General features: G+C 41.8%; 1 protein-coding gene across 2 annotated transcripts; it reads left to right on the top strand.

Annotated features, from left to right (window-relative positions):
• The first annotated feature begins 3,354 nt into the window (after nt 1–3,354).
• LOC120570852 (cell division control protein 42 homolog) lies at nt 3,355–22,781 on the top strand. Of its 2 annotated transcripts, XM_039819448.1 has the most exons (7): nt 3,388–3,479; nt 6,356–6,432; nt 8,020–8,124; nt 19,553–19,625; nt 19,881–19,990; nt 21,041–21,238; nt 22,206–22,781. In XM_039819448.1, exons 3-7 carry the CDS (start codon nt 8,020–8,022, stop codon nt 22,293–22,295), a joined length of 576 nt encoding a protein of 191 aa, XP_039675382.1. In that variant the 5' UTR covers nt 3,388–3,479; nt 6,356–6,432; the 3' UTR covers nt 22,296–22,781. The 2 variants fall into 2 exon arrangements, with proteins under 2 accessions (XP_039675383.1, XP_039675382.1); XM_039819449.1 differs by lacking the exon at nt 6,356–6,432 and having other exon boundaries at nt 3,355–3,479.
• Nucleotides 22,782–24,691: the final 1,910 nt, after the last annotated feature.

Raw genomic sequence — 24,691 nt, 5'->3', positions numbered from 1 at the left:
CACCTACGGCACACCACGGACCAACCGGGACTGCCAATACAAACACCTATTAAAGACATCATGCAGAATGTCTTTACCTTCATTATTTTGTTCCTGCCTTCCACATTTTTCCATTGATTACTTGTTGATTACCTGTTGATTACTCGCGCATTGCCAGACCTCCACAGCGTTGTGGAGTAAGGTCGGGCCACACCTCAGATGCATTCTGGGATAGGAAAAAAAAAACTCTGGGTTGTTTGCATTTCTTTAAACCAATCACAATCGTCTTGGGGCAGCACGAAGCTCCGGATGCAGCGACGGTGGCGCTGCTAAATCGTCTCGGGAAGGAACTTGTTTTAGGTGGAACATTTGCACCCCCGCAAAAGAAAACACCACGTACAATATTAAATGAAGTTAACTGTTCACACAATACCGTAACGTGAGCTATTTAAACTAGCTGGATACATGGTTATTTTCTCTTACCGGTATATCGCTGTGTGTCCCTTGTCGGGGTCATCCCTATGTTCCCCGGGTCATATGTTCCCCGCTCAGGGAACATAGGACCCTTCTTTAGAAAAAAGGTCCTACATTCCCCGTTTTTCCCAAAAAGGATCCTATGTTCCCCTGTAGCAATACATACCAGGGAGCATAGGACACTTTTTCTGAAAAAGGGTCCTATGTTCCCCGCAATCTATCAATCTGGGTCCTAGGGTTAGGGTTAGGGTTAGGGTTACATAGGAGGGGATAGGACCCAGGGAACATAGGACCCGGGGAACATAGACACGCTCCCACTTTGTCCACAGCAAACCCACCAAAACTGAGTTGAAAACTCTTCTTTTCAAAGAGGCGTTTAATTAAACTATAGTGTGGTTATGCCGGTTTTATGTTGTTTTCTGCTTAGTTTGTTTATGTACTGTAATGTATAAATGTTGTGTATCCTTCCATTTGTTGTGAAGCACTTTGTGATTTTTATCTGTGAAATGTGCTATACAAATACATTTTACTTACTTACTTACTTACCAATCGGTCCCAAAACGTCCCAGTTCAAGTGTAAATCAAGTGTAAATCTTTACAATCATTCCCCCAAAAACCAAGCAGGCCCGCCGTGTTTCAATATCCACCTTTTTTTTCAAAACTTGACATTTTGAGCGTGTAGCTTGCTAGCTCGAAGTCTGTTGTTGTTGAAGGGAACGGAGTTTGAGAACGGCACACACACACACACACACAGAGCGGAAGGTGAGGGATGTCAGGCAATTATCCTGGAAATGTATTTCCATTGATCCAGACTACTTGTTGATGATGAACTCTCTGCCTATTGCTGCTCATGCTAAATACCTTTTTTAGTTTAGCTTCATCAATCACCTGAGAAACTCACTCAGTATCTTATATATTGACTTGTATTCCCTACAACATACCAGATGTTTTGTTTAGATGCTATCCAGACATAAAATCTATCAAATGGATCAGTGGTAATAGAACTGTCGGCTTTGCCAAAATGTAATGCTTGACCGTTTGTTTTTCCAAGGCTCAAGCAGAAGTTAAATCTTTAGGGAGTCTCAAGTTTTAGTTTTTTTTGTGACTTCTAAGGCCAACTTGAGTCAAAGTCTCGAGTCCACAGCTTCCGATCCAACATCTTCTCTCTGGTAGATGAGTGGATCTTGGTGAATTCACAGCCAGCTCCCTACTGTCATCTTCTATTATACAATGTCTGGTTAGTGAAGCAGAAGCGCCATGAATAATTTGGCTTCCATGAATCCATTCACAGGATTGTATGGCAGGCTCACATCATCCACTTGTTTAGCCATTAAATTAATCATATGAGGTAGCCTCAAAAGCATGATTTAATTCCATGTCTATATATGGAAGTTCAAATCTCACATCTATCTTCTATCTATCTATCTATCTATCTATCTATCTATCTATCTATCTATCCATAGCATTGAATGCAGTTACCCTTACAGCAGAGATCTTCAACAGGGGGGGTCCGGGACCCTTAGGGGGTCCTCAGAGCTACTGCAGGGGGGCCCCAAGTTCATGTTTGTTTGTGTTTTTTCAAAAGTTAATATGTATGAAAATATACATAAACATATTATATTATAATATTATAAAACATATTATTAGGAAAGATAAATCGGCCTATTTGTGATTTGTTTTTAAATGTAGGCTACACATTGATGACAGGCTTACTGGCCTGTGGGTAAGATAGACATCCACAGATACAGTTAAGCCCAAGGATTCAATGTGCTACATGCATGTTTAACATTAAAACAAGATGTATTTATAAATATATATCAATAATCATTATTTGAATAGCTTAGTATTTTATGCACCATAAAAAAAAGGTATGTATAAAGGCTTTTGGCCACCCTACAGAGGCCCCGTTTAACATTAAAATCAATTTCATACAATATATGTAGTAAGAGTCCCTGATCTGTCTCTCTTTCAGCTAAGGGGCCCTTGGCCTACGTTGAAGACCGCTGCCGTACAGTAAAACACCAACAGTCTGTACTTCATCTCCCTCTGGTGGTCACTGAGAAACTAGATATCATTTTTTATTTACATTCAAATCTAACAGCATCACAAACTACAATCTTTAAAATTGCCATGAAGTTGATTCAACACCTTTCTCGAACAATTTCAACAAAAACTACCCAACAAACTGCCGACTGTCTGTATGTTTACAAATACCTGCAACTGCAATCTAATGTTATGTTCGTTTATTTGTTGTTTGTAATATTTCAAACATTTTCTAATGAGCAGAAAGCAACATGCACACCACTTGCTTTGTCTCCTTTGAGGTGCACGGAATTAATTCCTCCGAAGATCAATTTCCAACGAAAAAATGAAATTCCTGCACATACTTGTCACCTCTGCATTGGTTGATTTGGTGGTTTGATGGGGGTTTTTTTTCCTTTGAAAGCATTTTCTTGTAATTATAAAGCCACTAAATGGAAAAGTTGAAATTGTGACTCTGTGTCACAGGGTCACATTTATTAATGTTGTTAAAAGGTGAGGGATTTCATACTTTTCCTTACAAATTATTACAAAATGCACAATAAATAGTGCATAGTCCTATATAGATAAAAGCAAATACTCTATAGTGAATATAATTGTAGATAAAAAGAAGAAAACAAACTGTGGGGGATTGTTGATCTAGACCTATTAAAATAAATAAGTGTTACAGACAGACAGAGCTTTTAAGATTGTTTTTTTCAGAAGCCTTTTTTTTAAGTCAGAAGATTTAATAAAAGTTTGAAATTTTACAACTTAAAATTGTTTGTCTTTAGATTTGAGAAAATTAAGGAAACCAGACATCACGTTACGGAAACAACAAATTAGGCTTCACATATTACATCCAGCGGAGCGGAACATACTCTGAACATACCACACATACCAAAAGTCATATTTCCGGTTTCCGCACTGGAGGAAAGGGGAGTTTACGGGAAGCACCTGAACGTAACACAACATTACCAGCACTCCGGCGGCTGAGAAGAGACAAGGTAGTATCTGTCACTGTCTTTAAATGTGATTTACTGACGACAAACACTGAAATATCAGCAGAGGAACAGAAATATACTTGAGACTGACTCTTTTTATTGGGAAAGCCGTGACTGTTAGCCTGCTGACAGCTAACTCTGCTAACCGGCAGCTGTCAAAACAAACGATTTCCTTTTAACGTTAAGCTAGCTAGCTAACTCTGCTAGCTTGTGTTTCAGTTAAACGTTAACGTTAAATCACTGCTGAAAAGTTACCGGTGTGTGTTTGTGTGTGTGCGTGTGTGTGTAAACCAAAGTGTCAACGAGTCAAAATACATGTAACCTTAGTCCCTGAAAAGTGTCGTCGTTATATTCATGTTAAACTAATTTGAAACATGCCTTTTTATTATGGGTGGGGGTCTTGGCGGATGTAAATGGCACGCAGCACGTTAGCCACCGACCTGTTAGCTAACGTAGGTTAGCTTCACAGGAGTAAACTTTTCAACGTTCAGTTGCTTATAAATGCAGCGAACAAGTAGTAGCTAACATCGTCATGTTATAACTTTAACTCTGTGCAAACAAAGTGCTCGCCTGCAATAAAGACGATAATTAGGTTTTTGTAAGTTCTTAACCACTGTTTTCTATGCGGAAGTGACTGAAAAGCAGTGAAATTAGATTGATGTCACATCATGTATGGCTCAAAAACTTTAATTTGAATACTTTTAAGCCGTCTGTGGTTGGTTGATGGACGGCTTAGTTGTCAACAAGCAGCAATATGGCAATATTGAAGGAATGACAGCATTCATTTTGTTTCTTAGTTAAGGCAGTAGCTAACTACCTGAGAAAATTGATAAATTCCAATTTTGATCATTTTTTTAATGCTTATTTTCATCATTATATATAAACTCAAAGGACCTGCCGTTTGCTTTCATTTCACATTTTGAAGATTTAGCACAGGTAATCCAAACCATTAATGATGGCTGCATTCCACTTAGGAGAGGCCCTGGTATTGTGCATGCTGACTCACTGAAATGGGACAGTGAGGAACTGAGCCATCGTTAAGGTTATTAACTACAGCTGTGCTTTTCCTACTATGACGAGTCAAAATGTCTGCAGTGAAAAAGGTCCATTAGAGCCAAGGGGGGTAAGCTTCGCTTCAGAACTCGAACCTCCTATGGCGCCATTTTGATGCGACAAAGCGATCACCTCCCGTTAGCATTCCACTGACTAGCATTCATTTTGACGTCACTTTGACAGCGAATAACTTTACATCTGAAGAGTTTAAAGACTCTTTGTCCATTGTTTATTTCTAAAGAAACATGACAATGTATAAAAGATCCTTTTACCTTGTATCTCACGTTATGGCTCCGTAGCAGACGCTTTTATAAAAATAGGCTAACGATTGTGTCATAACCAAGCGACTTACTGTCGCACAGTAAAGGAATTACCGTAAGTACAGGAGAAGCTCGAAGGCAGTTTCGACTTAGGCCTACATGAGCTGTTTAGGTTTAATTACTAATGTTAACTCGCATTTTAGTTAGCAATAATTAGCCTGTGCCTATGTTATCTCCTTACATATATCTACGCTCTCCGTCTCTGTAAGATTGGGAATGATTGAGATTTCTCTTGGCACAGCTACCAGAAGACTTACATCTTTCAGACACGTTGCTCATGTCACATTTACGTCGTCTCTCTCAGTTGGAGGCTGCGCAGTAAAGCAAGAGATCACCGGAAAAGTGCTTCTAATATCCTTCACTGGTCTCCGTCCAGAGCAACAGGATCTGTTGGTCCAGTTTATATACTGTCTATGATTAGAGCGCAAGTTTGATCAACAGAAAATGAATCGGCAACTATTTTTGATATTTGAGTAATTGCTAACATTCTCAGGTTACAGGTTCTCAAACATATTAAATAGCAGGTTTTTCTCTCTCTAAACTAAATGTATTTGCTTTTTCTATAGATAGTCTTTCCCCGTGAGAGAAATGCCATTTGTCTGCAGCTCATTCTGTTAAAATAAATCGTGAGAATATTGTACCATGAACTTAAAATTGTGTATCGAATCGTGAGTTGAGTGTATCGCTACATCCCTACCGATCAATTCGTCAACTGGCCTTATCTTTTCAGCAGCAAGCCCTCCGGTAACTTCTGTTTTAAAGAAGCAGCAACTTGAGGCAGATTACAGTGTGTAGAAGAAGAAACAATAGTGCATTTAAAAGACTTGTTTGCCTCTAATGGCTGCATTCTCCAGAAATGTCTGCATGTGTTTGTGAAATATCTCGGCGGAGGAGGAATGCAGACTTAACTGGTGTCACCGTCCCTGCAGATGACCAGTTAACTTGTCCCTGACTCATCAGTGTTCAGCGGAGTGCTGCCACTGCCAAAAGGCCCAAACAAAGAGCCAGTGATGAAGTGGCAGCCCCATACCCCTTTACCATTGTCCCCCTTAATGAAGCGCCAGCCTGGGTATGGGAGCTGCCCAGCGTCTGAGTGGTCACAGGATCTCCAGCCAGTGTGTACTTAACACTGCGTTACACTGACTACGCTTACATGCATGTAATATTCAGTTTGTGGCCCTTATTCCAAAAAAAGACAGTATTCACACTAAGCTGTTTACATGGCTAATGAAAGAGAATATTCCACTTATATTCCCGTTTACATGCAGCCGTGCAAAATAGTTTTTAATTTTTTATTTTTCTCAAAGTTTTCCAGCTGTGGCGGACTTTTTGGACCGTGCGAACACAGCCTCCCTCTTTCATTCCTTCAACCAGCTTCTTGAAAAGGTCGACGTTGCGATGTGTGCACATATCCAAAAACCTGTTGATATCCAAGTCTTTGATAATGTTTAAACGTAGCTGTGTTTCTTCTCCCTTTTTTCTTTTGGCCATGCATCTCTCCCGCAGCCTTTCAAACTGTCGGCTGGTTGGTTTGTGTACAACAACCAGAGCAACGCACAGAGCTGACCGTAAGCCGTAAACAGGCAAGTGTCACAAACTGTCACAGTGTAAACTGTCACAAACTGCAGTAGAAACCCAGACTGAGACGCATATTCCAAATGCGCTGTACACATGTCCAAAGAATGCTTCTGAAAGCAGAATAATACCGGCATATCACACGTCATAATTGGAAAATGCTATATTCGGAATAAAAGGCCTTATTCTGAATATCCAAACGGAATATGCTGTTGACATGACCTGACATGATATTCAGAATAATAGTGGAGTGTGTGTGTGTGTGGTGGGGTGTGGTGTGTGTGTGTGTGGGTGTGTGTGTGTGTGTGTGTGTGTGTGTGTGTGTGTGTGTGTGTGTGTGTGTGTGTGTGTGTGTGTGTGTGTGTGTGTGTGTGTGTGTGTGTGTGTGTGCACATACTCAATGTTTCTGTCTCACACTGCTTACGGATGCTTGGCATGGCATCCCGTTCAACCTGCCACCTGATAACAAACAGCCTGAAGGCTGCCGGTTGTTTACATGCAGCTGATGCATATGATCCAGAAAATACTAAACATGCTCAACAAAGTTTCCTATGTTGACAAGTCTTGCCCGACCAAGAGTCCAAAACCCCAAAAGAAAACGTTATCTGTGATGAGTGTTAATGTTAATGTGTGGTCATAGTTATAAAAGGAAACCATGCATGCACCACTGGATACACTTTGTAAAAAATGTCAAAAGAACAAAGATTTTGATACACTTTTATCACATTTGCTCCCTGGTTACACGCGCACATCCTGTCTACTGTACCTTGAATACTTCTTTATATTAATTACACTAGTTGACATGGCCGCTGCATGTTGCACTTTACTTATGTAGTCTCACAAACTGCTGAAAATGTTAGAAAAAAAATCTGAATATTCAATTTGTCCAGATGTGGAACTGACAAATCATGAATCTCTTTGCGTTTGTGAAGCTGTGCCGTTGAAATGAATTGGTGTTTATCATTGGTGCACTCATATTGGTATGGGGGATTTACAGTGACAAGATTGGATTGTTTAACCCTTTTCAGAGGGAAACGTTTGTATTTTTGAACAAACGAGTTATGTTACGCTCATATACATGTTCAGGGTTCAACATTAAGGGTTGCCATGATGCCCCCGAGCAGGTAAAACGCCACGTCGGGCAAATAAATATAACAACCCATCGGCCATCATCGTATCTTAATCATTTGTTTTGAATGTGCCGTTGGCCAATCAAGAATTGCGTTGGCGCTTCAAGCTTTTGACGGGTTTTTTTTTTTTTTTACCTTCTTTTTTTTTTACTTTTTCGACGTTTTTCCTTGAGAAAAAAAATTGTATGGGGCCAAGTACAATTTTTTTCTTTTCTTTTTTCCACTTGCCCATCCGGACAAGTGGAAAAAGAATTGTAGCGTTGAACCCTGAATGTTTGAAATTTAAAAAGCGGCATGTTTCAGTCACTGCGTGGACGGGTTTTGTGTCTTTTCGCACCGAATTAGAGGATTAGAAGTCGTTCCAGTGATCTTGTCAATGCGGGCCAGGGTTAGAAATGATAAGACTTTTCACCGGTTGCTCTTCTCTCCTTAATTCCCTGCCTTCCTCCTCCTCCTCCTCTTTAGATGCAGACTATAAAGTGTGTGGTGGTTGGTGATGGTGCTGTGGGAAAGACTTGCCTGCTCATCTCCTACACCACCAACAAGTTTCCCTCCGAATACGTCCCCACGGTGAGTAGCTTTTTTCAAAACCAGGGTTTCCGCAGGCGTCTTTAAAAAGTCTAAAATTTCAAAATTCTAATTGTTTGTTAGTTGTTTGTTGTCTTAAATTCGCTGAAGTATTGTGTTCTAGGTCCTAAATGTTCCTACGTCCATGTAACGCTGCCTCTAATGCTCACTGAATGAATGTTGTTTTTTTATTCTGTGGTAGTTCTAGCTCGCTTGTCCAAATATAATTTGCTATTTATGTGCAGATCATTATTACTCTGTCGCTTTTATTCGATTTTAATGATATTTTTTACTTTGCAAGTGCTTGTGTGACTCTGCATTTCGTTGCACGTTTATGTCGTGATATAGGACTTAAATTTCATTCATAAAGGTCTTTAAAAAGTCTAAAATTTGACTTGTTGAAACCTGCGGAAACCCTGAAAGCACAGAACAAATTGACTAAATCTGAAAGTGACAGTCTGCAAACCAGCAGCAGAAGCAGCAAGGTTTTTCCACTCACTGTTCTTCTTGTACAGTCGCTGCCGCTGTAGCTCTTTCCTGTCACACAGGAAGTGATACTTGTTTACAGTTTGTGTGGATTGAGCCGCCATTAAGAGGACGGTTGTTTACATGAGCAGTGATCTGTCAGTAAAAAGGCCTTCAAATCACAAATCACAATACATACACTGCTGTGTTTACAGGTGTCCTTTTCAATCGGGGGATTCCGCACTTTTGGTTTACTTTTGAAATACATTGTTTGGATAATCCGGTTAAACTGATCACTTTCTTACAACGTGTTTAACTGCCTGACTGCGTGCGTTCATTACAGCAACGCCGGCATCCAAAAACGATGGAAATAAAATCGTCGTGCCGCGGTTTTAACCGGCTACACCTGCTGCACACAGGCCGTAGGATTGTGTGAGTCACAGGCGAGACGGAGAACTTTTGCTCTGGGATTGTTGTTGTCGTTTCTTTAGTTGGTTTTTTTTTTGGAGCACAGCGCTGTGAAAACATCAATCTACTGTCGGCTGTTATCAGAGGACGCAGGTGAGGGAAACGAGAAATGAAAACAGAAACTCTCAAATAGGGCTGGGACGGTATGCGCGAGGAAAAAGAGATGGCAAAGATGATGTAAAGTGAGTTAAAAGTGAACAATAAAACAACAAGCTAGAGCTTGTCAAGACACGGTGGCTCTATCTATTGTCAATACTGCCGGTAAAGTGAATGGTGTTACCCCCGAAAAACATCAGCTTAAACCTTACAACAGATGTTGCAGCCATAGACTGTATAGAAAGACTGCAGCACAGTGTTTCCATTTCAGCTCAATGTGAGAGTCTTTACTGTGCTTTTGCCGTCATTTAGGGCCACTCTGCTTTCTCTCTTCTCTGTTGATCCATTCCACAGACAGTTCAGAAAGCTCGTTTGTCAAGTAAAAAATATAAATAAAATAGTTTGCCGAGTGTAGCCCGTCTAGCAGCTGAGCAGACAGCGAGCAGAGTCCGCTAACTTGTTGCTCTCTCTACCAATGTAAGCCGCTCTGCTTTAGGCTACAAAACGTGCATGCAGGCTGAAATTCGACCGTGCCGTTTTATCGGGATAAAGCTATAAGCGGAAGGAAACTCCGCTAGCTGCTAGGCTAATGTGCAATGAACAATAAACACTGCAGCTGTAACGTTAATGTGTCTGCCTCAGCTGAGAACGGAGAAATGTCCATTACACAGGTACTCTCGCATCCAGGCCTAATAGTCAACACGAATGGAATGTTATTATGTGTCACGGAACATTGCGCTCCCTAACTCGCGAAAGGTCGGATTTGCTAAATTTTGTTTAGAAAACCTTGAATCCATGTAAGACACAATGTCATCAGACACAATCCACATCATTAGCTCAGACCCGCGGTAGGCGTCTCGTGACCGCGGTAGTGCGGTAACCATCCCAGCCCTACTCTCAAAACAAAACTGCCAGTACGCTCATTGACAGTCATTAAGTCGTTTCCTGTATATCGGTAGTTTTATATAGACTTTTGATCTATTTCTGTGTAAAAGGGCCGCGCACACCTCGCCTAAAAATATAAATAGAAGATTGTCCTATTTTTACGCTTGTAGAGCAGATCTCGGCGGAGCATACGCACCACTAACGCGCTGCTCTCGTGCCCGGTGACGCCAGTCTCATTGATTATAGTGGGAGCGTAGTGCTGGAACGTCCGCTACGCGTGCAATGTAGCCAGCCCGTTGGGATTGCAATCCTGAGTGCATGGTTGTGTGTAAATGTATGTGTGTGTTAGGGCTGTGCAATTAATCGAAATGTAATCGTGATTATGATTTCGGCTCCCAACGATCACAAAAACACAATAATCGAGAAAAACAATTATTTAGCTCATTAGTTTTGCAAAGTAAACTCTTATTTTCTCTCGTGTTCTGAATGAAAAAATAAAGTTTAAATAGGAAAAGTATTAAGGCAAATTTCACAGATGTTTTTTTTTTTTTTTTTTACTGTTGATTTATTTAACTTTTTCCGCTGTTTTTTAAGTTCAATAATTGCAACATCTTTCCAGAAGTTAACGAGTAATCGTGTCAAATTATCGTGATTTCAATATTGACCGAAATAATCGTTATTATGTTTTTTTCCATAATCGAGCAGCCCTATTGTGTGTGTGGTCGCTTATTTTCACGTAGCTGCAAGTTGACATATATGAGATTCTCTGCTCTGTTTCCCTACACGTCCTGTTTAGATTTTTTGACTTTTAACTGTGTCATGCTGAAGCATCGCGACGAGGAAGCGTCCTCTCAGGCTCTGCAGACACAAAAATGTGGTCGCCTCAGCTTGACTGATCCTGCAAACTCTTGACTTTTCGGTCGGACCATTTAGAAAAACGCTGAGCGACTGTTGACAGGCAGGCCTGTCCTGCTGGAAATATCTTAAACCTCCCTAATTGATGGGTAGCGCCGCTGACTGCAATTTGTTGAGTAATTCTCTCCTGTTCTCTATCGGTACCCCATCCCACCGTCTGTCTCTCTCTCTCTCGGTCTGTCTCTTTCTGTCAGTAGTCAGCACAGTTTGATCAGAGGATTGCAGAACCAACAGTGCTCACTCAGCTATATCTTCCTCTTCCTGTCTGACTCTGTGTTTCTCACACCTACCCCCCCCCCCCGCCATCGTTTTTAACCATTAGGTTTGAATATGTCAGTACCGTCCCATCGCTTGGAATATGTTTCTTTTTCATTATGTATCGTTTGATTTTTTTTTAAAAACCACGCTTTGTGATTTTATCATGATATATCGTTATATAGTAAGTCTAGTATAGTAAGTAATACCGGACAAATCAAAGTGCTTAATCACAGTTGTACAAAAATCTAAATCCAACCAGAGATATTAAAGAGGGATACAACTTAGAAATGGTATAGTACTATATCTGAAGGTAAACACGTTTCGATCATCTCTGTGTTTATCATTTTGTCATAATAATGACGAATAAAGTTGTAGTGGTTTTTTTTTGTTGCTTTTTTTAAATGAAGTCGTAGTGTTTTGAGTCTTTTGAGAAGAAAGTCGCTTTATTTTTAAGATAAAGTTGTAATATTTGTGTAATAAAAGTTAAAATGGAAATTAAAGGTGCTCTAAGTGATGTCACACATTTTTAGGCTAATTATTTTTGTCACATACAGCAAATATCTCCTCACTATCCGCGAGCTGCCTGTCCCCTGAACACACTGTAAAAAGACAGCCCAGGCTCCACGAACGCCAGCAAAAACAAACTGGCCAACCTGCACCACCAAACATAACACAGTTCCAGGATTCCAGCCAATAACAGACGAGAAGGATTTTGGGGGTGGGGGTTGGGGGTGTTAGTGTGCGGAAGCACAGAAGGGAGGGAGAGGGGACGGGATGAGGAAGAAGGAGGGGCGAGCTAGCCTCGTTTTGTTTGAAAATACTTTGAACGTCAACAAGAAGTGCCGTCAGCCAACATCGCTTAGAGCATCTTTTAATAGTTATACCATTAAACTTATGTTATCATGATTTCTATCCCAGTTCAATCATAGTGTTACACATTAAATATAAAACCCTTTTTTTTCCCTCTTAAAACCAGATTTCTTTTTTCTTGTAATATTAAAACTTTTCTCTCGTAATACCGACTATATTCTCATAATATTACAACCTAATTTTTGACTTTATTAAATAACAACAAATGGGACATTCATCCATATAATAATAATAATAATATAGTTAAGGAATGATTACATACCTCCCACTCATCCAGGCTGCTAAACAGTGTGGTCAGTCCGAAACAATGATGACATTGTTTTCTCACCCTTATTGTTTTTTTCTTGCATGTGTGACATTCTGTTCCTGCCAGTATATCCTGTTGTTAGCAGCAGCACTATCACTCTATGCCGAACACTAGTTTGATCCTAAACTTTTAAAACTAATAATCACATTTAATGACTTGATTCATTATGGTGCAGCCGTCAGCTACTTAGACATGAAATGAAACCCTTTTAAATGATTAAAATTGGCATTTACGTAAATCTAATCAGGGTTTTCCCTGGCTTTGTGTAAAACGTACCCTAGGTGCGCGTGTTTGGCGGGGGGTTTAAGGCCCTGACACACCAATACAGGGTAATACAGAAAATGAAAACCGGAAATGACAAACGCGCCACGTGGGTCTGGCTTCTCCAGCTGACCGATAATGGCGGCTTGTTCGAAATACGATCTCGTATTTTACGAAAATAGTTCACTGAAACGTGTTTCTGAAAACATTTTAAGCGAGAAATGGGCCGTGCAGTGGCTGAAACTGTCTTCATTTCAGATCGACAAAGGTCAGTTTAAAAGATTTTCGTCAGGTTTTGAGAGGCGTTCGTCAGTCATCCCGCTCGCCATTTCCCGGGTTAGCACTCCACCAATCAGATTGGTCATTGAGTCCGACTGCCCGCCCTCCGACCCAGCAAGTCAGGTCGGCCAAAATGAAGGCCGACGGCTCCTCCGACGGACGACGGCACGGAACACACCGAACAGACTCGAGTCACCAACCTCGCCAGACTGTCCCACGGCCCATTATCGGGTCGGTGTGTCGGGGCCATTAGGCGTCCTTCCTCAAGAAAATGTTACGTTTTTCACTTTAAAAAAATGTCCGCATACATCTCTTTGTGGGATTTTTGTCTCTTTTTGGGTTTTGCGTCGCTTTGTAGTCGTGTTGTGTCTCTTTTTTGTTTTCCTTGGGATAGTTTTGGGGTCTCTGTGGTCATTTGGCGTCTCTTTGTAGTCGGTTTGAGTCTCTTTTTAATAGTTGTGCGTCTCTTTTTCACATCGTTTTGGACCGTTATTATTATAATGTCTGTGTCTGAAATGTCAGAAAAGGTAGAGCAGATAATAATTAACAGTCAAAAAGCTTGAAGACAAATTGCTTAAGAAGTCCACTGGGGACAAACTGCAATCAATAGATCTTAGAAAAGTCTTTTAGTTACATTTATTCGCCTTAGGTGCTGCTCAAAATGGTCCACCTTAACCTTATAATGGCGGGGGGGGGGGACCCTGCTAATGTTTTTGCAACTGCTACTGTTTGTTCTTCTCTTCACCTTCAGTAGGAGATCCATCCCAGCAAACATGCACAGGCTTTCTGTTTCGTCTTCACTTTCGTTGTGTTTGTGTTGAGCATTTTCACATGAGCGCTTCGTCTGGTTGAGCGGCTTCCTGTCAGTCAGCTGACTAACCACCACAATAAGAGAAATCAGGAGGGAGGAAGTCTCCTCCAGGAAACAATCCCTCAGAAACATGTCTCCTTATCAGACTTTAATGTCACGTACGTGACAGTTACTGTAATCTGGAGTGCCTTTGTCAGGGAGTTCACTTCAGAGCTGCATCGATCGATTAGTTGTCAACGATTAAATTAATCACCAACTATTTTGATAGCTGATTAACCTGTTTTGAGTCATTTGTTATGAAAAAGACTAAAACATCTCTGATTGCAGCTTCTTAAATGTGAATATTTTCTAGTTTGTTCACTCCTCTGTGACAGTAAACTGAATATATATATTTGAGTTGTGAACATCTTTCACCATTTTCTGACATTTTAAAGCCCAAACGACTATTCGATTAGTGGAGAAAATAATCTGCCAGATTAATCGACGATGAAAATAATCGTTGGTTGCAGCCCTGGGTTCAGCTCAAGCTGGGGTTTGGTACTGTATGCAATCTCAGTCCGGCATGCGCAGTAAGCACTAGAACTGGCCGCTTCTCCATGGAGCTGCAGCTCTCTTCCACAGTAGCAGGAGTGGTGTGATCAGACTTTCCGTTTCTAGCAGCTTCTGCAGTCTGAGCTCCGTCCTAACACATTATCATCGTGTGTGTGTGTGTGTGTGTGTGTGTGTGTGTGTGTGTGTGTGTGTGTGTGTGTGTGTGTGTGTGTGTGTGTGTGTGTGTGTGTGTGTGTGTGTGTGTGTGTGTGTGTGTGTGTGTGTGTGTGTGTGTGTGTGTGTGTGTGTGTGTGTGTGTGTGTGTGTGAGAACAATGACCGTGTTTGTATTTTATTGTAATATGTTAGTCTCCACGGCTTCGCAGCTTGTGTCTCATCATATCATTGTGTTTCTGTCGGAACCTGAACTGACGTGTGTGTGTGTGTGTGTGTGTGTGTGTGTGTGTGTGTGTGTGTGTGTGTGTGTGTGTGAGAACATGCGACTGTGTGTGTATGTGTATTGAAATATGTTTGTCTGTATGGCTCGTGTGTGTGTGTGTGTGTCTCACACCCTTGTCAATCTGTATGAGGTTGCCTCTCACTTCTGGAAAAACAAAACGAGTAACGTCTGATTGTTACTGAGCAACCAGAACAAAACAACAACAACTGTGTGTCAGCAGCCTCTCCCCTGTAGTTAGGCTGGCCTGGGCAACATACCCAGTCCAACACAAACTAATGAAAAGGCAAATTATCACTATTAAAAAAAAATAATAATAATAACTTCAACAAAACTGCTTTGTCATTTGGTCTGTTTAGACTTCAGAAATGTGTTGTGACGCCGGCTCCTTTTTGTTCCTTTTGAGTTTTTGTTCTAAAACAGGAAATAGGCCAGAAAGAGTCAAAGCCAAATATCTCACTGCCTTTTTTTTTTGTCAGGACAGCTTAAAACGCATATTACACACAATACTGTATATTATGGTCTGATCAAAATACTCAGGATGTTATCGTTTGAAAATTAGTTTAAAAGAGAGCTAGAGGAAAACATGAATATAATGTCTGAACTGATGAAGTGAAAGGAAATGGCATGTTACTCAAGAAGCAGACTTTCGTTTCCAACCTGTATCTCCGATTTTTGCTCATTTAATCAATCACACATATTAAAAAGTTGTTGTATTTAAGATTTAAAACTATGTTTTCAAGAGCTTCAGAGTCAAGCTCATATCTGTACAAAAGAGATGGTGTTCCAGTACCAATACCAAACATTAGTTTGTTACTTTGAGATATATGTATAAAAACATATATTCTTTTCACAAATGCTGCTGCACACAAACTTTGCAGTAATACAGTTGTTTTCAATTACGTTTTTAAATTTGTCCGAGCAGACATTTGTTGTGTTCGTTTCATGAAAATGTAGTTTCATTTTAGTCACATTGGTATTGGTTTAGTCAACAAAGATAAAGGACCCTATTTTAATGATCTAAGCGCACGGTGTGAAGCGCCAGGCGCATGGTTTAAAAGGGTTGTACTTAGTGTCTTCATTAATCATAGGTGTGTTTTGGGTGTAACATGCAATAAACCAATCAGAGTGACATCTCCCATTCCCTTTAAAAGCCAGGCGCGTTTGGACCTTGGCGCATTGTTATTATGATGGTGGATTTGCACCGTAATATTTTTTTTTATTGTGTGTGTGCTGCTGTGCTTCCCTGTGTGTGTAACAAGCATAGTGTGCGCGCGCTGTGCACGAGCCTAGGCACATTTTTCAAATTTGCTGTTAAAATAACAATGAAATGCTGTGTTATTGACTTCAGACCAGGTTTTTGTTGGTCAATGGCGCGATCAGTTTCCGCTGCCTCAAGATAGCAATACGCCAAGAATGCACCTGAACACACCTCCCTGTAAGACCAGCACGCCCATGGGCGCAAAGATGGGTGCAGGTGATTTTGCTTTTTAAACGACGTGGGCGCTGGACGGGAAATTGACAATTGCGTCAGGCTTTGCGCTGCGCTGTGCCGTGTGCAAGATAGGGCCCAAAGCCTCTTTAATCTTTTTTTTGTGTGTGAAATTTGAATAATTTAATAATAGTATATGCACTATTTGTATGCACTAAATACAGCTATTTAAAACTGTCTTGCATTTTTGCCTTAGTTTTTATTTAACTTTTTATTCAGTTTTCTCTTGTTTTTGTATTGAAAAAGGTATCTATTAATATTGTTTTGCTATTGTTTTTATCAACAAAATGAACACAGATTTGAAGGTTTGATACACAGCCACATCTCAGGCAGCACTGATAAAGTTTTGAGGTTCCAATGCATCCCTAGACGTAGGCGACATCGTGCAAAAGCCGTCCCAGTCACCTGCTGTGAGCCTGCCTGTTTAAATAAAGACCAAACGGATGCAGGAGTGAAAGCTAGCTGGAAATCCCTGTTTGTAATACTTGGTGCAGCTTCCTCTGCTACAGGCTACATCCTCCAGTTTATCTGGAGCCTGTCTGTGCATACGGAGCGTCATTAAAAAACCAAAACCGTGTCTGCAGGCTACAGCGGGTTGACGTGTGGAAGCCGTGCCGTGAATTCAAACAGGCGTATAGCAGCTATAAAACACTCCCTGCTTCAGCTGACTTCCGATCTCACACAGAGCTGGGAGGTTTGCAGGCACGTTGGCACGTTGGCAGCCTAAAGCTACGAGAGGGAGGCCGGTTCACCTGAACAGCTGCAAAACAAGACTCCCTTTGCTGAGAGCGTTCCGCTAGTTTCCATCAGTTTGACATGTTTAAAGTAACACAGTTTCTCTAAGCATTGAGTCATAAGGATGGTAAGGATGTACATGCACACAAAATGTTTGAAATCCAATTTTAAGCAAGATAATGAATCATTTTATTGACTTTGATTTGTTCAAGGCCCCCCAGTAAACCTACCGTACAGCACGTGATATATGATCTCTGGTTTGATGAAGACACGGCCTTGTTGTCAAAAGGTTATGTCACCTATTTCCACCGGGAAAATGAGAATCCGGGTTCTCCCATCCTAAGGCTAAAGCGTGATTTATGGTCGTGCAGAGTGTGGTGTACTCTAGAGTCATAGTGAGAGAAACGAATGGCGCTTACCCACTGCCGGTACCAGCTCGACCCGACTCGGCCGCGGCGCCCCGTCCTCCTTTTTCCATTGCAGATTTACTACCGCCTCATGCGTGAGGCGAGTGGGCTGGTCGTCATAGCGACGCAGCAGGAAACTGCCGCGTCGCACACACAAAACGTCAAAGGGTTTGTTGTTTTTGATTCTCGGCAGGTGGCCGTTGCCGCAGCCAGAAGACAAATTTTGTTTCAAAAGAAGCTTTTTTCACAGTTTATTTTTGCTTTTTTCAACGTTTTGAATTGTTAAATTTTTCTTCTACACATTTTCAGCGCTTATTTCAACGTCCCTTATTTTCTGATATAAAACAAAAATTGAAAACGGCTCAGTGTGACCCGAAGTCAACACAAGGGGTGCATTTTTCGAGAGGTGCACGTCAGGCTACGGCGTGGGGTCCGGCGTAGGTTTGTGTCTCCAAGTACCTACTTATGTAGCCACAGCGTAGATTTCACGCAGAAGTATCCAGTAAATCAAGCTTTAGGCGCACCACTAAAGCCGTTTTGGGCAGCACCTAAGCCGAATGAATATGAAATCTTTGCGAGCATCAAAACTAATTACTAATTAACTATTGATTTAAATGACTGTGATCTAATGATTGTAGTCGGCCAACGTTTTAGACACAGATATGGTAATGAAGATAGGTCCTGTTCCAGACCTCTTACTTGCCCCCCCATCTAGCTCATTTGTTCAGAGAATAGGTCTGACGTCTAATAACTGTTGTTTCCCACCGTCAGTGAATTAATTGACCCGTTAATCAGAGCTTTGTTTGTTGGATTAAGACAATGCGTCCTCTTCCTGTGTCAGAGCCAGAAACCCAGCTGAATAAGTCGTTCCAAGTCGACTTACAGAAACAACGTCTGACTAAGGTCTGTGACCACAAAGTGGTAGTTCTAATGAACTCAGTACAGTATTTACTGACAGCGTGCAGGAATTTATTTCCGATTTCCAGCATTTGTGTCGACTTGACATCCACCAACTTGAAGAACAATGTCTGACTGATTGAATGCAGTAAATTGAAAAGCAACCTTTCAATTTGTCAATTGATAATGAAGATTTAGTAGAGGTCCCCAGATAATACTACAGTAGTCCTGTGCGAATAGGGCTTTAGTGTCTCAAGATAATAAGAAACAAATCACAAGGCAAAGTTTTGATCTAATTTTTTTATTTTATTTTCTGGTGGAAATGGGCTTCCATACCTTTTATGTGTGCAGGCTGGTGAAAAAAAACATTTAATAGTTCTAATTATGTACTATAGAATACCCACTTTGTTGCTTTCCCAGCCAAATATTCTGCCCTTTTTACTAAGTTGGTTGGGACACAAACTAAGAGGAAACGTAGTTCTAAAATCACTGAAAGGCCTGCAGTGATGTGAAACCTTTAGCTGTGTGTGTGTGTGTGTGTGTGTGTGTGTGTGTGTGTGTGTGTGTGTGTGTGTGTGTGTGTGTGTGTGTGTGTGTGTGTGTGTGTGTGTGTGTGTGTGTGTGTGTGTGTGTGTGTGTGTGTGTGTGTGTGTGTGTGTGTGTGTGTCTGTCCACTTGTACTTCCATCTTTGTGGGGACCAGTGTGACTTTCAGACCTTGACAGAAAGTAAAGACCTTTTTTTTTATTTTTTTGTCTGGTCCTCCCTTCTTCAAAGGGGCAGTTTGGTCTCAGAATTAGTAGCAAGGAATGTTAGTGAGGTTCCTCCCAATGTGGGGTCTGGGGGTCCTTGAGGGAGTTCCAGGGGGTCCCCAGCAAAAAGGGGAAATTTTTTTTTTCTCTCACTATAATTCCATCCATAAGTAACACAATGACCCAACGTATGACTAATTGGTCATGGGGTTCATACACTTTCTGTAATAAAACAAAACAAAGCAAAACTCCTATCAGATGGGGGACCTTGGGACGGAATCCTATCAAATGAGGGGGGGGTCTGTGGTGTAATTTGTGTCAGTTTATGGGACCTTGACATGAAAACATTTGGGACCCACTGGTATAGAGCGTGTATCTGTCTCTTTTGTTGGACGCTCACTTGCCTTGTTAAAGATGAGACGTATACTTCCTGTTTTGTTTTAAAGAATGTCTGAGATCTTTTTTTCACATGTTTACTTCCTTCCTCTGTGCTCCCTCCCTGTCTTTCTCCCATTATTCCTCTTTCTCTCTCTCACCCTCCCTTTAGGTTTTTGATAATTATGCAGTGACGGTGATGATCGGCGGCGAGCCGTACACTCTAGGACTGTTTGACACTGCAGGTAAACAATAAAATACTGTGTATGACAACGGGAACAGTTGCAGTAACAATAACATGCGTAGTATTTGTAGAAAGCTGTGCGTTTAGTCTCCTGAAATGGGAGAGGAACGTTTTCATCTCCTTCATTGACAACCGTCGTGATGCCCTCGTTGCCGTGGCAGCCCGGCTGTGCTTTAGCTTTACCTGCTACATGTTGTCCATCATGCTTGTTGTTTGTTGTTGATCCGAGTGTTTGTGCATCTCCCCCCCCCTGCAGGTCAGGAGGACTACGACAGGCTGCGACCCCTCAGCTACCCTCAGACCGACGTCTTCCTCGTCTGTTTCTCTGTCGTATCGCCTTCCTCTTTTGAAAATGTCAGAGAGAAGGTGAGTTTGTGTGGTTGAGTCGTTTAGTCAGTGTCAGCTTTGGCTTTGGGTTTGAAACCTAACCCAAAGCCCGACGCAAGTGTCTTTGCTATTTGTCCAGCGCCCACGTCGTTTAAATAGAAAATGCACCTGAGCCCATGTTTGCGCCCATGGGTGTGCTGGTCTTACAGGGAGGTGTGTTCGGGTGCATTCTTGGCATATTGGCAGCGGGAAGTGATCGCGCCATTGACCAACAAAAACCTGGTCTAAAGTCAATAGCGCAGCATTTCATTGTTATTTTAACAGCGCATTAGTAAAATGCGCCTAGGCTCGTGCACAGCACGTGCACACTATGCTTGTTACACACACGGGGACGCGCAGCAGCACACAAACATGCAAAAGATTACAAATAAAAATATTACGGTTCCAGTCCGCCATCATAATAGCAATGCTCCAAAGTCCAAATGCGCCTGGCATTTAAAGGGAATGGGAGATGACACTCTGATTGGTTTATTGCATGTTTACGCAAAAAAAACCCCAAAAAAAAAAAACACAAAAACCCCATAAACACCCCCCCCCAACCCCCAACCCCACCCCAACACAAACTAGCAAAAAACACACCTAATGGATTTGAAAAATATATTTTGGATTTTTTATAATAGACTTTTAATTAAACACTACCCTAAGCCGCCAGGCACTCGTTAAAATAGGGCCTAAAGTGTTTTTCAGAAGAAAGTATTAGACTTCGTATGCAAAGGAGTTTAGATCTAATATAAAATGTCTTCTCTCATTTGTGTTTTTTTCCAAACTTAAAATGACTATAACTTTCCAATAAAGGTATCAAATATTGTTGACTGGGGGTGGGGATTTAGTTAGAGTATTTTTGACATTTAAATAACAGTCAAAGGAAAAGTGAAAACATGCATAGAACACAAAACTGTATATCGTAGAGACATATGTACTAGTTGTTTTTATTCAACTTTACTGTGACTTTGTTCCTGACCGGTGTTAATCCAGACTCTGGCATGAAATGCCTCATCCTTCTTTGTCCGTGCGTCTCCCTCTTCACAGTGGGTGCCGGAGATTTCCCACCACTGCCCTCGGACGCCCTTCCTGCTGGTCGGGACTCAGGTGGATCTGAGAGACGACAGCAACACTCTGGAGAAACTGGCCAAGAACAAACAGCGAGCTCTGACCTGCGAGAGCGGAGAGAAACTGGCCCGTGAGCTGAAGGCCGTCAAATACGTGGAGTGTTCAGCTCTCACACAGGTACGCAGAGAGGCAGTGTTGTAGTCAAGACCTCCTAAACCAAGACCAAGTCATTACCCAAGACCAGAGTGTATCGAGACCGAGACTTTGAGGGGTTGAGACCAAGACCAGACCAAACAACTGAAACTAGAACCCTGAAACATACAGTATACACACAACTAGATAATATTCGCTAAATTCCTTTTTGGGTGATGGGTGAAGAGATTTCTGAAGAGTATTGGTAACGTTAGGGCGAAGCACTGCTACTTCTGCTACTTGGGCGGAGTGATTTGCTCACAGCACACGAGAAGCCCCGTGGCGAGGAGCAGAGAGTAACAACGGTGGTTTTCAGGTGTTGCGCTAATCACTGCGCCCAGTTCCCAGTACGTATACGGTTAGAAGATGGCTGTGTCTCATGTGACCTTGTTATTTGTACACGCTGTGACTATACAAATCACAACATGTAAATAGGAACATTTTTATTTTGTCACTTATTGGGAGCAGTAGGCTAGATGGAGCCGGTTACCTCCAGGATCTGTGCTAGGCTAGGCTAGGCTAGTGGTGGGTGCGTCAGACCGAGTTAGGACACGCACGGAGATGAGAAGGGTATGGACTTATCTAACTCTGGGGGATACGGTGAATAAGCTTAAGGCCCAATAAGTCGGCATGTTCCTTTTTTAAAGAGATCGAAGCACACACAAACGCACAAGTATAAACTTCAGGCCACTTATGTAGGCTACGGCGAAAGCTCTGCGTGGAGTCTCCGCACGACCATGAATCCCGCTTAAGTTGCATATTAAGTGCTGTGGCTCCCTCTGTAAGTGATTTTGGAGTACAGTGGTTCTGGAGAAAGCTACAAGCAGCAATACAGGAGGCACAGCAGTCAGCCCATTGCAAACAGGCATGTTTTGAACGGGCACTGCACTAGTAGCTACAAAGAGGAAAACGTAGCTTAACAGCGTTTCTCTCTTTTCTGTCTCCTCTTCAGAGAGGACTGAAGAACGTGTTTGACGAGGCCATCCTGGCAGCTCTGGAGCCTCCAGACAACAAACCCAAGAAGCGCTGCGTCCTGCTATAGATGCCACCGGATGATGATGGAGGTTGTGGAGGAGGAGGAGGAGGAGGAGGAGGAGGTGGACGGAGGGGAAGAGATGAACCCAGGCGGGAACAGAGGGAGGAGGGAGGGTGTGGAGGTGGACGAGGTAGAGACACATGTTTAAACAGTGCCTTCAGCCGTAGTGGCTTAATGTGGGTGTGGTGTTGGAAGAGACGGGCTCCGACAGGCTTTGTTTTCATCCTAGATGCGTGTCGATTATAATATGACTAACACACGTGAACAACACTCCTCACTAACCAGGAAACGGGGTTTTAATTAATTATAGGAGGAGGCAGGTTGAGCAATAGAGAGGGTTGCACCTCAGACGCCTTAAAGATACAAAACGGTGGGTGGAGTCACGGTTACAGCTCAAACTGCCAACCGCCTTCTCAAAATGATGACATTTCCCAAAAGATTTCTGCTCTAGTCAAACGTTCAAGAATTGTATAAAATTTCTGAAAAAGATCACGCTGCCGTCTTTCATTTATTGGAATTTCTGGTGAGGCTGAACTGCTGTAGATGTGCTTCCTGCAGCGGTTTGGAAAGTCTGGACATTGAAATTTAACGGACGGTTACAATGAGTACGTTTACATGCACACTAATACTCCACTCTTTTTCCAGTTTGGACATTCCGAATATGGCCTTTTTCCGAATTTAGCATTTTCCGATTAAGACGCGTGCAATGTGCCGGTACTATTCAGGTTTTAGGAGCATTTGGAATATGTGTCTCTATCAGGTTTTTTTTTTACCGCAGTTTGCGCTATTTTACGGCTTCCGTCAGCTCTGTGCGTTGCTATGGTTGTTGTAAACAAACCGACCAGCCAACAGTTTGCAAGGCTGCGGTAGAAATGCATGGCCAAAAGAAAAGCCCACATCTCTGGTTGGAAGGAGAAACACAGATCATTTTAAACATTATGAAAGACTTGGATATCAACAGGTATAAACCTGTTGATATCCAAGTCTTTCGGACAACCGACAACGCCGACCTTTTCAAGAAGGTAAATGAAGGAATGAAAGAGGGAGGCTGTGTTCACACGGTCCAACAAGTCCGCCAACTAAGTCCGCCGGAATAAGGGCCAAACCGGAATATTATGTGCATGTAAACGTAGTCGGCGTCACGCTCTCAACTGATAGAAATGTGTCTGAACTCACAGTATACTAAGGTTAGAAAAACATTCTTTAAAATGTAAAATATAAAAAAAAATTAAAAAAAACAATCCGGGTCCAGAATATTTTTTTATTTTAATCCAAAGCAGGTTGCATTTGGAAAATCTAGTAACAAACTGCAGCATTAATGATATTTGTTATCAGCCACCAGTATGATTAAAACAACGAGAATAAGAGAAGGTGGAGCAAAACAAATGCTGCTTTCAGTTTAAAGAGACGTTGAAACTAGGGATCGACCGCTACTGGTTTTTCAAGGCCGATACCAATATTTGGAACCAATATCATCACACTGAAAATGAAAATCTTTATGTCCAAATTAAGATTTTGGAATCTTACAAACTCCAACGAAAAACTATGTTTGAATGCATTAAAGGTGCAACGTGTCTGTCATATTTGCTGAAGCTGGCCCTATGTTCCAGTACAACTACATGAAGCAGGTAATTTAAAAAGACATCCACAGCTAAAACGTGAGCCGGTTGGTGAGCAACATTCCCTGCAGCTCAGCGGACCATCAGGGGCTCAGCGCTCACGTTTCCCGGGGGAATCTGAGAGTGTTGTTGCTAAGACAACCACATAAGTGGTGACTGTAACCTGACTTCATCCATATCAGTGGAAAGCGATTCAGATTGCTTATAGCAGAGTCGGTTGATTAGGGTTTCAGTCTTCAGTAGAGCTTCACTGGCTTCTGCTTGGCAGTCTAACAGAGATATACACACACATGCATAGGGTTGGGTACCGAAACCCGGTTCCTACGCAACCGGTAGGAATCGGACCGGATTAGAACGCACATTTCGGTTCCTCATTTCGGTTCCACTTAATGTGTCGACTGAAATATTTTCCCTCTGTCGTTCCGAAACGGACGTAAAAATATCACACTTTCTCTGTAGTCTACCGTTGGCTAGCTACCGTAAATGGAGGCTACTTTTAAAATGCCATATTTTCCTTCTCGGCTCACCAAAACGGACGTAAAAGCATATTAACCATTCACTGCACGTGATCACTAAGTAAACCTATTACATCTTTGATGTCATTCTTCAGTTTTTCCAAGAATCGGTTTAGGAATCTGAATCGTTTTAAAAGTACCGGTTCGGCATCGGAATCGTAAAAATCCAAACTATACCCAACCCTACACATGCACACATGGACATGCAGTAGTTAAAGATGCCAACACTTGCAATAAACGGCGAGAGCGATGATCTAAGTTGTAAACT

This window comes from Perca fluviatilis, chromosome 13 (genome assembly GCF_010015445.1).
Source record: "Perca fluviatilis chromosome 13, GENO_Pfluv_1.0, whole genome shotgun sequence".
In the NCBI taxonomy this organism is placed as follows: Eukaryota; Metazoa; Chordata; class Actinopteri; order Perciformes; family Percidae; genus Perca; species Perca fluviatilis.
The sequence above is the reverse complement of the archived record's forward strand: the minus strand, read 5'-3'. Positions and strand labels throughout refer to the sequence as shown.

Bases quoted from the DNA above. Each gene is read 5' to 3' on its own strand.
- LOC120570852 (XM_039819449.1), top strand. From the start codon at position 8,020: ATGCAGACTATAAAGTGTGTGGTGGTTGGTGATGGTGCTGTGGGAAAG. The intron at 19,626-19,880 runs GTAAACAATAAA...CCCCCCCTGCAG, and splicing joins AGGACTGTTTGACACTGCAG to GTCAGGAGGACTACGACAGG. The intron at 19,991-21,040 runs GTGAGTTTGTGT...CCCTCTTCACAG, and splicing joins TTGAAAATGTCAGAGAGAAG to TGGGTGCCGGAGATTTCCCA.